The 14,228-nt window shown below is 37.2% G+C and overlaps 1 protein-coding gene across 2 annotated transcripts in view; it reads left to right on the top strand.

Moving 5' to 3' along the window:
- The window catches only part of MINDY2 (MINDY lysine 48 deubiquitinase 2), an 82,722-nt gene extending 74,223 nt beyond the window's left edge, over positions 1-8,499 (top strand). Inside the window, exons 9-10 of one of the 2 annotated variants that reach the window (XR_010746107.1) lie at positions 1,691-4,702; positions 8,056-8,499. Coding sequence is in view for 1 of the 2 variants with exons in the window: in XM_066341506.1 (XP_066197603.1) it covers positions 1,691-1,819 (129 nt within the window). In the remaining variant the exon portion in view is untranslated. Of the gene's footprint in view, positions 1-1,690 lie in introns of both variants that reach the window. The other variant, XM_066341506.1, reaches the window with a different exon arrangement.
- Positions 8,500-14,228: the final 5,729 nt, after the last annotated feature.

Raw genomic sequence — 14,228 nt, 5'->3', positions numbered from 1 at the left:
ATTTCAGCAACATCTTAGACAAAGTCCTCTGCCTCTTAGCCTCATTTTCCCTGTCTGTAAAATAAAGATAATACATAATTCTTAGATTTGTGGTTGAGAACAACTAAAACCATTCCTGATACGTACTAAGTATTAAATAAAAATTATCACTTTCCCCAGTTGAATGTTTCAAGCAATAAAAATGTGATTATTAAGTGGGGGGTTTTTTTGTTTTTGTATTTTTTCTGAAGCTGGAAACAGGGAGAGACAGTCAGACAGACTCCCGCATGAGCCCGACCGGGATCCACTTGGCACGCCCACCAGGGGCGACGCTCTGCCCCTCCGGGGCGTCGCTCCGTTGCGAGCAGAGCCACTCTAGCGCCTGGGGCAGAGGCCAAGGAGCCATCCCCAGCGCCCGGGCCATCCTCGCTCCAATGGAGCCTCGGCTGCGGGAGGGGAAGAGAGAGACAGACAGGAAGGAGAGGGGGAGGGGTGGAGAAGCAGATGGGCGCTTCTCCTGTGTGCCGTGGCCGGAAATCGAACCCGGGACCTCTGCACGCGAGGCCGACACTCCACCACTGAGCCAACCGGCCAGGGCCAAGTGGGTTTCTGTATGTAAAATTTTATTGCATTAAATAAAAAAGAATCCTCTTTTTTTATTTATTCATTTTAGAGAGGAGAGGGAGAGACAGAAAGAGAGAGAGAGGAGAGACAGAAGGGGGGAGGAGCTGGAAGCATCAACTCCCATATATGCCTTGACCAGGCAAGCCCAGGGTTTCGAACTGGTGACCTCAGCATTTCCGGGTCGACGCTTTATCCACTGCGTCACCACAGGTCAGGCCCAAGAATCCCCTTTTTTATTTTTAACTGTACCATGCCAGAACTGCTCCCTTGATTTATATGTATAAGAAAGCAAGATGCCCTTTAAGGGATGAAAAATATTTAAATATGGAGGTCTCCATTAAAATAAGTGTAACATACCTATTTCTAGTTCAAATACTGACTAGCCCAAGCATAAAAGTTAAAACCTGCCATTTATTGATTTAAAATTAAAAATTAAAAAAAAATTTCATTTCACTGAATACACTTATTCTACATTCTCAGTTTTCAGGATATTTTTTCTCCTTTAAAAACCTGTTTATTAACCTGGCCTGTGGTGGTGCAGTGTATAGAGCATTGACCTGAAATGCTGAGGTCACCAGTTTGAAACCCTGGGCTTTCCCCGTCAAGGCACATACAGCAAGCAAGCAATGAACAGCCAAAGTGAAGCAACTATGAGTTGATACTTCTTGCTCCAGTGCCCCTCTGTAAAATCAATAAACAAAATCTTAAAAAAATTTTTTTTTGTTTATTATGGTATTTAATGGAGTCTTAAAGAGCTATGGTAATGAATCAAATGATGTCACTTTCATTAACCTTATCTAAACTTGAACATAAATATTTCTTGATTTTGAGGCTTCAGGCAGTATAATCTTACATGATGTAATTTATTGCTTGAAATTCTATGTACTTAGAATAATGAGTACATTAATTATATCTATCCAGAATGGTAAAGTAGCTACTCAGATACCATGAACGTAAGTCTATACACCAATAACTTCTTTTGCCATTAATGAATCCTTTCACTCTTGTGGTTTTTCTCTCTAGATAATTATGATTAAGCACCTTAGAAAAGTTGAGGTAATTTCTTTCTGTTTATTTTTTTCTAAAGCAAAGCCAGCCAGCGCAAGCCTCTCCATCAAGTGGAAGACAATCTGGAAATAGTGAACGTAAACGAAAGGAACCTCGAGAAAAAGACAAAGAAAAAGAAAAGGAAAAAAATAGTTGTGTTATTTTGTAACAAGTGTTGGATTCTATTGGAACCATCTATATGTCCTGAGAAACAAAACCACAGGAGGAAAGGAAGAAAAACCGATAAATACCGTCTGTGCCTGATTTCCCAATGGATTTTGTTCATGTTTTTCAAGGGGAAGGTTGTTACTTAGCTACAGTCAGACTATCAAGTCACACAGTACACTCTTTATGAGCTGGAGTTTCATGTTACAAGTTGGAAATGCTGTGTTGTAATTCATAAAGAATACTGCACTTGTAGCCAAATAAGCAAATCACAGCGAATTTTGTGTCATAGTGACATTCATAACTCATATCAGTTAGTAAGCTATTCTATCTTCTGTTCTAACAATGAATGGAGGTGATTCTGTCTGATTCCTTCCTGAAATCTAAATATTAGCACAATAATTTCTGAAATTAATTTTTACAATGTTAAATTATGATCTAATACACAGAAACCAGGGGTTTAATATAGGGATTTAAAAAGAAAGAAAAGAAAGACAAAAATAACAGGAATAAATAACTTTTAGTTGTATATTGGACTAGTTCAGCCCTGAACAGCTTTACCTTTCTTTAGAAATAAATGTACATTTTAGATATTATCATGATAACTAATAATGATTTAATTTAGATAGAAAAATAAAGATTTGTATTTCATTTCCAATAGCAAAAAATTACATAACACTAATACTCATATCCTATCAAAATCAGATATTATGACTTTGTAGTGTGAAATTTTGAGGAATGTTGAAATCTTTAATATAGGTAACTTGGACCACAGTTACTACTTCCTGACAGTGTAATAAGTGAGAATGAGAAGGAAACCACAGTGGATGCTAGGCTTTGTAAATATGGGGATGTAGAAAAGCAAATAGTTCATTGTCTACCTTTTTCTAGAATTACCTTGAACCTTAAAATTTAAATCATGTTTATTTGCTAGAAAATTAAGTATACTTATTAAAACCAACAAAAAAAAGCACATTTCTGAAAGGAACTTAGAGATAACCTTTGAGTCTTGTCAAAAAGCATTAATAAAAATCTGTTGGAGGAATTTATATAAAAGCAATCAGATTTTTTTATCTTATGGGAACCAAATAAACTTATAACATCTTATAGTGTTTGTAGGGTTCAGAAAGAATATTTATTGAACTTTATCATGAAGCAACACATATATTCCTGTATTTCTAGATATAGTTTGGAAAATTATCCTTAAAAATCCTTTTATATGCTTTATATTTAAAAGTTTGGGGTTTCTTTTTCCTGGCTGGGTAGCTAAGTTGGTTAGAGTGTCATCCCAGTATGCCAAGGTTGTAGGTTCGATCCCCTGTTAGGGCACATAGAAGAATCAACCAATGAATGCATAAATAAGTGGAACAACCAATCGATGTTCTCTCTCTCTCCCTCCCTCCCCCTCTTCCTCTTTCTTTAAAAACAATAAAAATTTTAAATAATACTAATAAAATAAAATTTTGTTTTAGTCATTTTTGAAATGACTATTGCTGCTGAAAGTAGTTATGTGATTTATATTCTAAACCTCAGTGAATTTATTTAAGGCATCAATCTAACCTGAGCATCCACTTGGAGAATGTTTTTTGTGGGCGGGGGTGAGACAATAGACTACAAAAACATGTGGTCTAGATTGCGTAAGCTATGTCATTAACATTCTCTGTTACCTAAGACCAGTCATAGGATTAGTCTACATGTAAAAAGTAAAGTCTTATTTATGGAAGGAATTATTCTAAGGGAAAAATCCAGGGTCATGCTGTATCTTTTATGTCTTACGTATTGCATGTCTGTTTATGTTACACCATTTGTTACTCCTTCAGATTTCCTGTGCTAGCATGATAATCATCAGAGAACCTGTTTGGGGTATAAAACTTTGATATGAAATATTTGGTGACTCTCTTGATGATAACTGAGAGTGTGTGTACGATTGGTAAAGTAATCAAATGTACTACAGAATTCTCTGTTGGCTCAAACAAGTTAATCTTTGTCCAGGTTTATTCTTGATATTACTCTGGTTGAAGGAGAAAACTAAAACCTCAGGGTTTGTTTTTCCCAGAACAGAGAGTAGTGATAGTGCAGTATATTTTAATAAGAAAAAACAAAACAATAAATCCTGAGAAATTTTAAAAAGCATATTTGAGGCATATTTTCCCATAATTATATACTTCTCTATTTATTGTCCTTGAAAAATATATGTATAGAAGTTATTCTTCTGTTATTTGCTACTGTTTTCTTATTTGTTCCAAAGATAATACTGCCATTCTCCATTCCCTCTGGAAGAAAAAAAGAACTCACGCAAAGCAGCAGTGCTGCTATCAGATAAGTAGATGTCAATGTATTCTTATAAGAAGTAACTAAAAAATGTAATGTGTTTGTTAATTCAACCTTTTCTATGTAATATTTCCAAGTCAGATTTTCTTACATTCCTGGAATGTTTGATATACCAAGAGTAATAATGATAAAATGTTTGCTTTGATTACTGTGGGGGGGGGGAATTAAATGTTCAATTCTATTAAAACAAACTTCTCAGAGATACTGATTTCCCATCCTTGGTGATAAAGAATTTAGAGCTATTGTGTCTTTATTTCTTATATTTTGCTCAAGGCAACAAATTATATTGAGACATTACATCGCTGGTTTGGGTACATTAGAATTTGATGGTGGTATATTAAAGTCTTTCCTTCACAGTATTTTGCAATACTTGAAAATTGTTACATGTATACTGCTAATAGCAGTTAGAACTCACACATTTTTGTTTTTTAAATTTATAGGCTAGATTAGGGGCACATTTGCATCAACCAATTACTATTACATCTGGCAAAAGAGGCACATGAATGAATGATAGGATCATTGCACTTTCTTGTACTTTGAAAACCTATTCCTTAAGGTTAGTGATCAGTCTCTGTTAAACAGTATGAATTTTCTTCATGTCTAATCAACAGTGCTATGTTGTGAATCAGCAGTGCTATGATTCACAATACGTTATCAACATTTAAAAGTATTTACTGTGTGTTTCTAAAGCAAGGATCCTTGACTTCATTAGATTCTCAAAGGAATCTGGAAATTTTTGCTCAAATTTTGTTGTTTTGCTTTCATTTTTCCTCATATTTAAGAGTCAACATTTTAAGAATATACTCAGTAGGCAGTTTGAGGCGGCCCTAATTGGTAGTGGCTGCTTCCTGCGATATGCTGGTTCATTGTGCTTATTAGGTAAAGTAACATCTGTGTTTCAAGGTGTCAGGTTAATAGTAGAAGGAGGTATAGATTTAAGTTTAGGATTAGGTTTTTGACTATCTTTTGGTTTGCTGTCTCATTTCTAGTATTTGATTACTTATTATGTTTTGAATTCTTCCTCATACTTCTTGATCTTAGTTTAATTAAGCAAGTTAATATCAGAGATTAATTGGCTGAACCCAACGTTAACCATTTTGTACTTGCACAAAAATTCATTTCGTTTTTAACCAGCTCAGTTCACTAAAAGACAGAAGATCTTGAGAGGAAAGGACTAGAAGTCAAATAGACAATCAAGGAAAGAGTTAATTGTGGCCCCTCTATTAATGTATTGTATGAAGTAGAAAAATTAAGGCAAGAATTTCCACAGCTGTCCTCAAATAATCTCATTTATTTAAAAAAAATTTTTTTCAGCAAAAAGCAAACTTTCCTATTCAATATGCCAGTTATTTTAAACACAATAGAAAGCTGTAGGGGCTTGATCTATCACACAGTACTTGAGCATACAACTCAAACTGCAATTGTTATTGATGGAGACATTAAAGATAGTATTTAAATTATATTTTAAGGAACTGGAAATGTGGACTACTGAGTCATTTTATGCCTAAAAACCCAACTTTTATCTTGACATCATAAAACTTTCTGTGCCTCAATTTACTCTAAATATGTAAATGATGCTTACTTTTTCAGCATGTCACACTCCTGAATAAAGGGCCTAGTATAAGCACAAAGTATTACTTAAATAATAAATATTACACATCTTTTGCTCTTGATGTGTAGATTTTTTTTCTTCAATGACAATATTTCTTAAGCCAGTTTTTTAATGCTGTCAAATTTTTTTTAATTATCTAGTCTTTAAGTATGGCATCATCTCTTGCCAAAATGTATAAAATATTTTTACAGTTCCTTGTGTGTTCTGTGGACTATAGGGTCAAAATCAGGAGTATTTGAGGAGAATAAAACGTTTTGAAATTTTATTTTTTTCCCATATCTTTTCATATGTCCAAATATTTAGATTCTCTGCCTTTTCCTCCCTGGAACAAAGTACAATGGTAATCATGTTACTAGCACCACATATGGATACTTTACTCCATGGATGGGATTCATTTGGATCCTCAACTGTCATTTTTAGGGCTATTTAAATGATTTTTTTTTAAAATAAAATGTTATTGATAATGTGCAGTTAAATTGCTTTTAGAAAGTGACTGAAAATGGTAAAGGAGCTCATTAGAGTCAGAGTTCTTAAGTTCTCTGGAAATGTAGTGCCTTTTTTTTTTTTTAATGATGTCCAACACTTCTGAAGCTATTTGGAAAAAATGAAGAATTCAGGCTCTTCTTCTCGTTTGACACTATATAACAAACTAAAATTTAAAATAGGAAGCTTCCTGAACAAAATAAATTGCAAAAGAGAGACAATGGAGTCTGACAAATTTTAAGACCTGATAAATTTAAAGATTTATCTAAATTTTAGCCTGACCTGTGGTGACGCAGTGGATAAAGCGTCGAACTGGAATGCTGAGGTCACCAGTTCGAAACCCTGGGCTTGTCCAGTCAAGGCACATATGGGAGTTGATGCTTCCTGCTCCTCTACCCTCTCCTCTCTCTCTTCCTCCCTCTCTCTCCTCACTAAAATAAGTAAATAAAAATTTTTTAAAAGATCTATCTAAATTTTAATTCATGCATGTACCTTACTTAATCCTCGTGTTTCTGCTGTTAAGAAATTAGTTTAAAATTGATATGATAGGCCCTGGCCGGTTGGCTCAGTGGTAGAGCGTCGACCTGGCGTGTAGGAGTCCCGGGTTCGAATCCCGGCCAGGGCACACAAGAGAAGCACCCATCTGCTTCTCCACTCCTCCCCCTCTCCTTCCTCTCTGTCTCTCTCTTCCCCTCCCGCAGCTGAGGCTCCATTGGAGCAGAGATGGCCCCACTGGAGCAAAGATGGCCCGGGTGCTGAGAATAGCTCTGTGGCCTATGCCTCAGGCGCTAGAATGGCTCTGGATGCAACAGAGCAATGCCCCAGAGGGGCAGAGCATGGCCCCCTGGTAGGCGTGCCGGGTGGATCCCGGTCGGGCGCATGCGGGGAGTCTGACTGCCTCCCCGTTTCCAGCTTCGAAAAAATGAAAAAAAATTGATATGATAAATAAATTGATATGAATATATTTTTACATGAAGGATTCTAGTTTCTAATTTCACTTCTATCTCAAAAACAGGGTAAAAGTTTCAACTACTGCCTCAAGTTCAGCTTAGTACTATTGTTCTGAGAAAGGAGGAAATTTAGACGTGTCTACCTATGTTTTTTAGGGCATGGTACTATCTCAGATAAGGTGTTGAAATACAGTGGTAGAAATATAAGGCCTAAGATTTAAATCATAGTAGATTAAAGAACAAAATATTGTATTTTTTTTTACAAAAGTCTCTCTTCATCAATTATTCTAAGAATTTCTTCAAATCATGTCATTTGTCACCAGTAACTTAAAAAACTTTATATCCAAAAAAAACCCCAAAAAACTTTATATCCCTCTTCACTGTAACTTCCTGCCTTAAGAGGCAGGGAGGGATGCCTCCTGGATTAGAAAATGCACAAACCAAAATTCTTCAGAAGGTGATCCTGGCTTCTTTGGCTTTAGTTGTTACAGCTTAAAATAAGAAATCAGGAAACTAAACTGCCTAATTCAATTCCCAAAAAAAACCATTATAACTGAAATACCCTATAGAGCACTTCTAACTAATGGGATGTGTTTTAAGACTAACTTTTAATCTTCGGGGAGCTATCCTGTGTGTCTCCCAATTTTGTCAGTCTTCCCATCCAAGTATTTCAATAATAATTTTGTCAGTCTTTGTTGTTCTTTTTTTATATCTTAATTCTGTGAAATAATCATTTTTTTCCAAAGTACATAGGATAGCTAAGCCTTAACAGATTTTTAAAGATGAGGGTTTGAAAAGCTTCCAGTGGTTTTTGTTAAAAAAGCTTTATCTTCCTCAATAAAATGACAACTATTGTTTTCACAGATCTGCACATCTTAAGTAAGACAATATGATAGAAGATTGATGTATGATTGCTACACAACAGTCAGCAAAAGGGATGATCTTCACTTGTGAAACTTCAGAGGAACACTGAAAGTCATTTCGTAAAGTTAGTGCATGTGAGTCTTTCTCCTTGAACTGTGAATAATTGAATGATGGTACCTATTTGGGTGAATAGCCAGTGAAATGACAAAAACTGCAGAGAAAGTGGTCTTGAAATATAGTAGAATTGCCTGACCTGTGGTGGCACAGTGGATAAAGCGTCGACCTGGAAATGCTAAGGTCGCCGGTTCAAAACCCTGGGCTTGCCTGGTCAAGGTACATATGGGAGTTGATGCTTCCAGCTCCCTCCCCCTTGTCTCTCTCTCCTCTCTCTCCTCTCTCTCTCTCTCCCCTCTCTAAAATGAATAAATAAATAAAAAAAAAATATATAGTAGAATTAAAAACACATTTTCTTCCTCTACTGTCAAACTATTTGAGTCAAGAAGTTGCTATGATATATCAGAGATCTCTGTACTGGGCTAAGATTGGTCAATGGAAACAGTTCTCAGAGTTTAAATATATAGATTTGTATGGGTGTCTATTTTTTTCTCTTTTTCTTTATTAATGTCCTTCTTATTTCTGAAATAATTCATCTGTTTTTGCTTTATGACCAGCTTTAATTCCAGTTTAAGAATAATAGCAACCCAAAAGCTGATAGGAAAGAGATTGAAATACTTTTTTTTTTTTTTTAATAAATACACCTTAAAGCATCTACCCAACTTAGGGTTGAACTGAATTTCTGTCTTAAGTACTAATTATGCTAAAACTATTTAATTCTAAAAACTATCTTAAGAGTCAAAAGCTTCACTTTTGGAGGATATTCCTAAAAAAGGCATACTGAACATAGATGGGAAAGTATAAAATATTTCTGACAGAATTATTTAGTATTATTCAACATTTACTTTCATGTCTGTTACTATACCACAAAAATGGTGTCATTCTTGGATTAAAATGTTGGATGTCTTGTTAATTACTTAAAACTGTAACCAGTGATAACACCCTTAGTATTTTTTATTATAGATTATATTTTATTTCAATAAACTTTGATATTTAGACCAAACAGTCTTTCTGCTATGTATATTCATCTCATTAAGCAACTTCTTACAAATTTAAGATGAGTGGGGAAATAGGGAATTGGCATATTGATTCAAGTGTATGTAGGATTAACTTTTAGAATACTTGGAGGAGCTCTTGATAAAGACAGGTTTCCCCAACCCAAGCAGTAAAGTAAGAAACAAGCCTGACCTGTGGTGACACAGTGGGTAGAGTGTTGACCTGGGATGCTGAGGTCACTGGTTCAAAACCCTGGGCTTGCCTGGTCAGCAAGTACTACAAGTTGATGCTTCCTGCTCCTCCTCCCACCCTTTCTCTCTCTCTGAAATCAATAAATTGAATCTTAAAAAAAAAAAATTAAGTTTAGACCAGATAGTTAATTACCTGACTCCAATGGTAGATTTGTCTGTTTTATATTTCTATGCTCTTGGAGAAATTAAGTTAGAAAGAGCTGAGAATAGATCAATTTCTTTACACCAAACCAATCATAATATAAAGAGTTTGTACAATTTAATGTCCAAGCCAGCTACTGTCTGATATTTCTCTGTGAAATCTCTTGTAAACTCCTAGAGCCCACTAAACAGAATTATTCAGTCCACATAGTGTTTTTCTGACCTGTCCTCGTTGTAGCACTTAAGCTAGACTGGAGCCTTTTAAGGACACGGATCATGTTTTATTCATCTTGATTTTCTTGGCACATTACATAACTGAACTTGAATATCTATTTACAGGAATTTTTTTAATTGCCTTTATTATGTAGTTATTGCTTGCTGTGCTTTAAGTGAGCTGGGTTGTTAAATCAGTTTTCCCTGTTAGCACAAAAGTTGTGTACACAGAGGGAACTAAAAGTCTAATGCTTGATCCACCCACTCCTCTCTGATTTTCCCCAGGTGTCATCCTGTATCCTCCTAGAGCCAATGGAAGAACACTTGGGGAACAGCAGCCTCAACAAAACTAAGATCAGCAGCATTGCTTTCCCTCCATTTTACAGCTTTCTTGCAGGGTCTCCTTTGTCACTTTATATTATCCTATGAAGTATGCACCTATTAATTTGTTGGAGCTAAGATTTGAAGGCAAGCAATCTAATCCAGAATCTGCACTTACAAATAGTATCTGGAAGAGGACAGATAAATCTAGGCCAGATCTGTGTTCAAATTCTGACTCTGGACTTTTTAAGTCACATTTGATTCGAACCCTGCAGTAATCTTCAAAATCAGGCCTACTAGTCTTTCTTTTTTTTTCTTTTTGTATTTTTCCCAAGTAAGAAGCAGGGAGGCAGAGAGACAGACTCCCGCATGCGCCTAACCAGGATTCACCCAGCAAGCCCACCATGGGGCGATGCTCGGCCCCTCTAGGGTGTTGCTCCGCAGCAATCGGAGCCATTCTAGCGCCAGAGGCGGAGGCCATGGAGCCATCCTCAGTGCCTGGGCCAACTTTGCTCCAATGGAGCCTTGGCTGCGGGAGGGGAAGAGAGAGAGAAAGGAAGAAAAGGGGGAAGGATGGAGAAGCAGATGGGTGGTTCTCCTGTGTGCCTTGGCCAGGAATCGAACCCGAGACTTCCATATGCTGGGCCAACGCTCTACCGCTGAGCCAACCAGCCAGGGCCAGTCTTTCTTTTTTTTCTTTTTTTAATGTTTTCAGTGGAACTACTGGTCTTTCTTATTTATACTCTGCTGTCTTAGACCTAAACCAAGTTAATTCTGCACAGCCTGTTTTCTCATCTCTAAAATGGAGTAATTTTTACTCTTGAAGTTGTTGTAATGTACATATAGCATCATATACATAATAAAGTCAATAAACTGTAACATTGTAAATAACAGACTAGGGACTTTTTTTTTTTTACCAAGCCAAGAACTTTACCTGAGAAAAACTTTTGATTAAGAAAATTCAGAGCTGTACACTTTAACTGGGGGAATTGTGTACTATATGAGTTATATTTCAAAGTGGTTTAGAAAATATCCTTAACAAAATTTTGGATATAGTAAAACAAATTCAGATGTGTGTGTATATATGTAATATACCATACATATATGTTTCCTGGTATGCAAGATTGATTTACCATTTAACATCAGTTAATGCAATTCACCATATTAACAGAATGAAGGGGAAATCCCATATGATCACCTCAGTAGATCTAGAAAAAGCATTTAACAGAATTTAATATCCATTTGTAACAACTCTTAGCATAGTAGATGGAAATAAAAGGGAACTTTCCTCAGCCTCATAAAGGGTATGAATGAAAAACTTGGTATCACACTTAATGGTGAAAAATTAAATGTTTTTCCTTGAAAATTGGGACTATTCAAGAATGTCTGGCCCTGGGTGGGTAGCTCCGTTGATTGGAGCACTGTCCAGATAAGCCAAGGTTGTAAGTTTGATCCCTGGTCAGGGTACATGCAAGGAGCAACCATTGAGTGTACAACTAGCTGGAATGACAAATTGATGTTTCTCTCTTTCTCCCTTCTTTTATCTCTTAAATCAATAAATAAATTTTAAAAAAATATATATATGCCACCAATACTCCCACATTCAACATTTTATTGGATATACTAACCAATGGAAAAAGGCAAGGAGCATTCACATTGATAAGGAAGATATACTGCTGCCTTTGTTTTCAGAAGACACAGTGGTATACAAGGAAAACACAGAGGCATAAACAAAGAGTCAATATGAAAGTATCAATTAAGGCCTGGCTTGTGGTGGCACAGTGGAGGAAGTGTCCACCTGGAACGCTGAGGTTGCTGGTTTGGGACCCTGGGCTTGCCTGGTCAAGGCACATACGAGAAGCAACGACTACGACATGATGATTCCTTCTCCTCCTCCTCCTCTCCCTTTGCCCTCTTTCTAAAATCAAATATTTTTTAAAATAGCATCCAAAATATTAAATACTTACATATAAATTTAACAAATGTGTAACTACACACTGAAAGTTATAACACATTGCTGAGAGATGTTAAAGGCAACCTAGTAAATGAGGGGATATACTAGTTACAGACTGGGAGATTTTGTTTTGTTTTGTTTTTTTGTATTTTTCTGAAGCTGGAAACGGGGAGGTAGTCAGATAGACTCCCGCATGCGCCCGACCGGGATCCACCCGGCACGCCCACCAGGGGGCGATGCTCTGCCCATCTGGGGTGTCGCTCTGTTGCAACCAGAGCCATTCTAGCGCCTGAGGACTGGAAGATTTAATATAGCTTGTTAATACATCGGTTCTCCCTAAATTTATAGTCAACACAATTTCATTCACAATTCCAGCAGGCTTCTCTTGTAGAAATTGGTAAGCTGATTTTAAAACATGAAAATGCAAAGGAGTCAGGTTAGCCAAAGTTATTTTGAGAAACATGAAATAACAACATTGGAAGAGTTATATTACCTAATTTGAAGACTTGATATAAAGCTACAGTAATCCAGACAGTGTGGTATTGGTAAAAATATAGAATTGGAGGCCAACGGAATAAAGTCCAGAAGTAGATGCACACATATAGGGTAAATTGATATTTTTTAAAAAATAAGGGTGCTAAGGTAATTTATGGGGAAAAGATAATCTCTTCAACAAATTATACTGGAGAAACTGGATGTCCACATAGATAGAAACGTACCTCGACCCTTCATTTGTGCCATACATAGATCCACCTGATACAGGTTTTATCTAAAAGTAAAAGCTAGAACTAGAAAAGTTCTAGAAGAGGAAAAACACGTGATCTTGGGGTAGGCAAAGATTTCTTAGGACAAAAAAATCCATAATCTGGCCCTGGCAGGGTGGTCCAGTGGATAGAGCATTTTTCAGATGTGCCAAGATCCCCAATCAGGGCACATACGTGAAGCAGCCAAAGAATACACAACTAAATGGAAAAACTAAATGGAACGAGTTGATGCTTCTCTCTCTTTCTCTCCCTTCCTACCCCCAGCTTCCCTTCCTCTCTCAAATCAATGAAAAAAAAATGTTTAAAAATCAATAAAACTTGAGAGAGAAAAAAAATTTATAAATTGAACTTCAAGCCCTGGCCAGTTGGCTCAGTGGTAGAGCATCGGCCTGGCGTGCAGGAGTCCTGGGTTCGATTTCCGGCCAGGGCACACAGGAGAAGCGCCCATCTGCTTCTCCCCCAGCCAAGGCTCCACTAGAGCAAAGTTGGCCCGGGCGCTGGGGATGGCTCTATGGCCTCTGCCTCAGGCGCTAGAATGGCTCTGGTTGCAACAGAGCAATGCCCCAGATGGGCAGAGCATCGCCCCCTGGTGGGCATGCTGGGTGGATCCCAGTCGGACTGCCTCCCTGTTTCCAACTTCAGAAAAATACAAAAAAAAAAAAATTTTTTTTTTAAATTGAACTTCATCAGAACTAAAACCTGTACTTCAAAAGATATCATTGAGAAATAAAATGGCTGATCATAGCCTGATCAGGCAGTGGTGCGGTGGATAGAGCATCAGACTGGGATGCAGAGGACCCAGGTTCAAGACCCCAAGGTCGCCAGCTTGAGCGCGGGCTCATCAGGTTTGAGCAAAAGCTCACCAGCTTCGACCCAAGGTCGCTGGCTCGAGCAAGGGGTTACTGGGTTTGCTGTAGCCCCACGGTCAAGGCATATATGAGAAAGTAATCAATGAACAACTAAGGCGTCGCAATGCGCAACGAAAAACTAATGCTTCTCATCTCTCCGATCCTGTCTGTCTGTCCCTGTCTATAACCTCTCTCTGTCTCAGTAAAAAATAAATAAATAAATAAATGGCCGACCATAGACTGGAAGAAAATATTCCCAATATATTATATATACGATAAAAGATTAGCATCCATGATACATAAAGAGGTCTTACAAGTCAAGAAGAAAACAAACGGCACAATTGAAAATGGGGTTGGACTTGCCTCCTCCCACAACCACATCATAATTACAATGAAACTACAGAAGAATCATCTTTCACAACCACCTGAAATTCAGCTGAATGGAAGCCCTACAAATGGAGTTAAAGAAGCCACATTGAGACTAGTAGAAGGGGCAGGGGCAGAGCGGGCTGGTTCCACACCCACGTCTGGCAGACAGAAATCGGGAGGGATATCTTGGCTACGGAAGTTC

The sequence above is a fragment of the Saccopteryx leptura genome, chromosome 6, assembly GCF_036850995.1.
Source record: "Saccopteryx leptura isolate mSacLep1 chromosome 6, mSacLep1_pri_phased_curated, whole genome shotgun sequence".
NCBI lineage: Eukaryota > Metazoa > Chordata > Mammalia > Chiroptera > Emballonuridae > Saccopteryx > Saccopteryx leptura.
The sequence above is the reverse complement of the archived record's forward strand: the minus strand, read 5'-3'. Positions and strand labels throughout refer to the sequence as shown.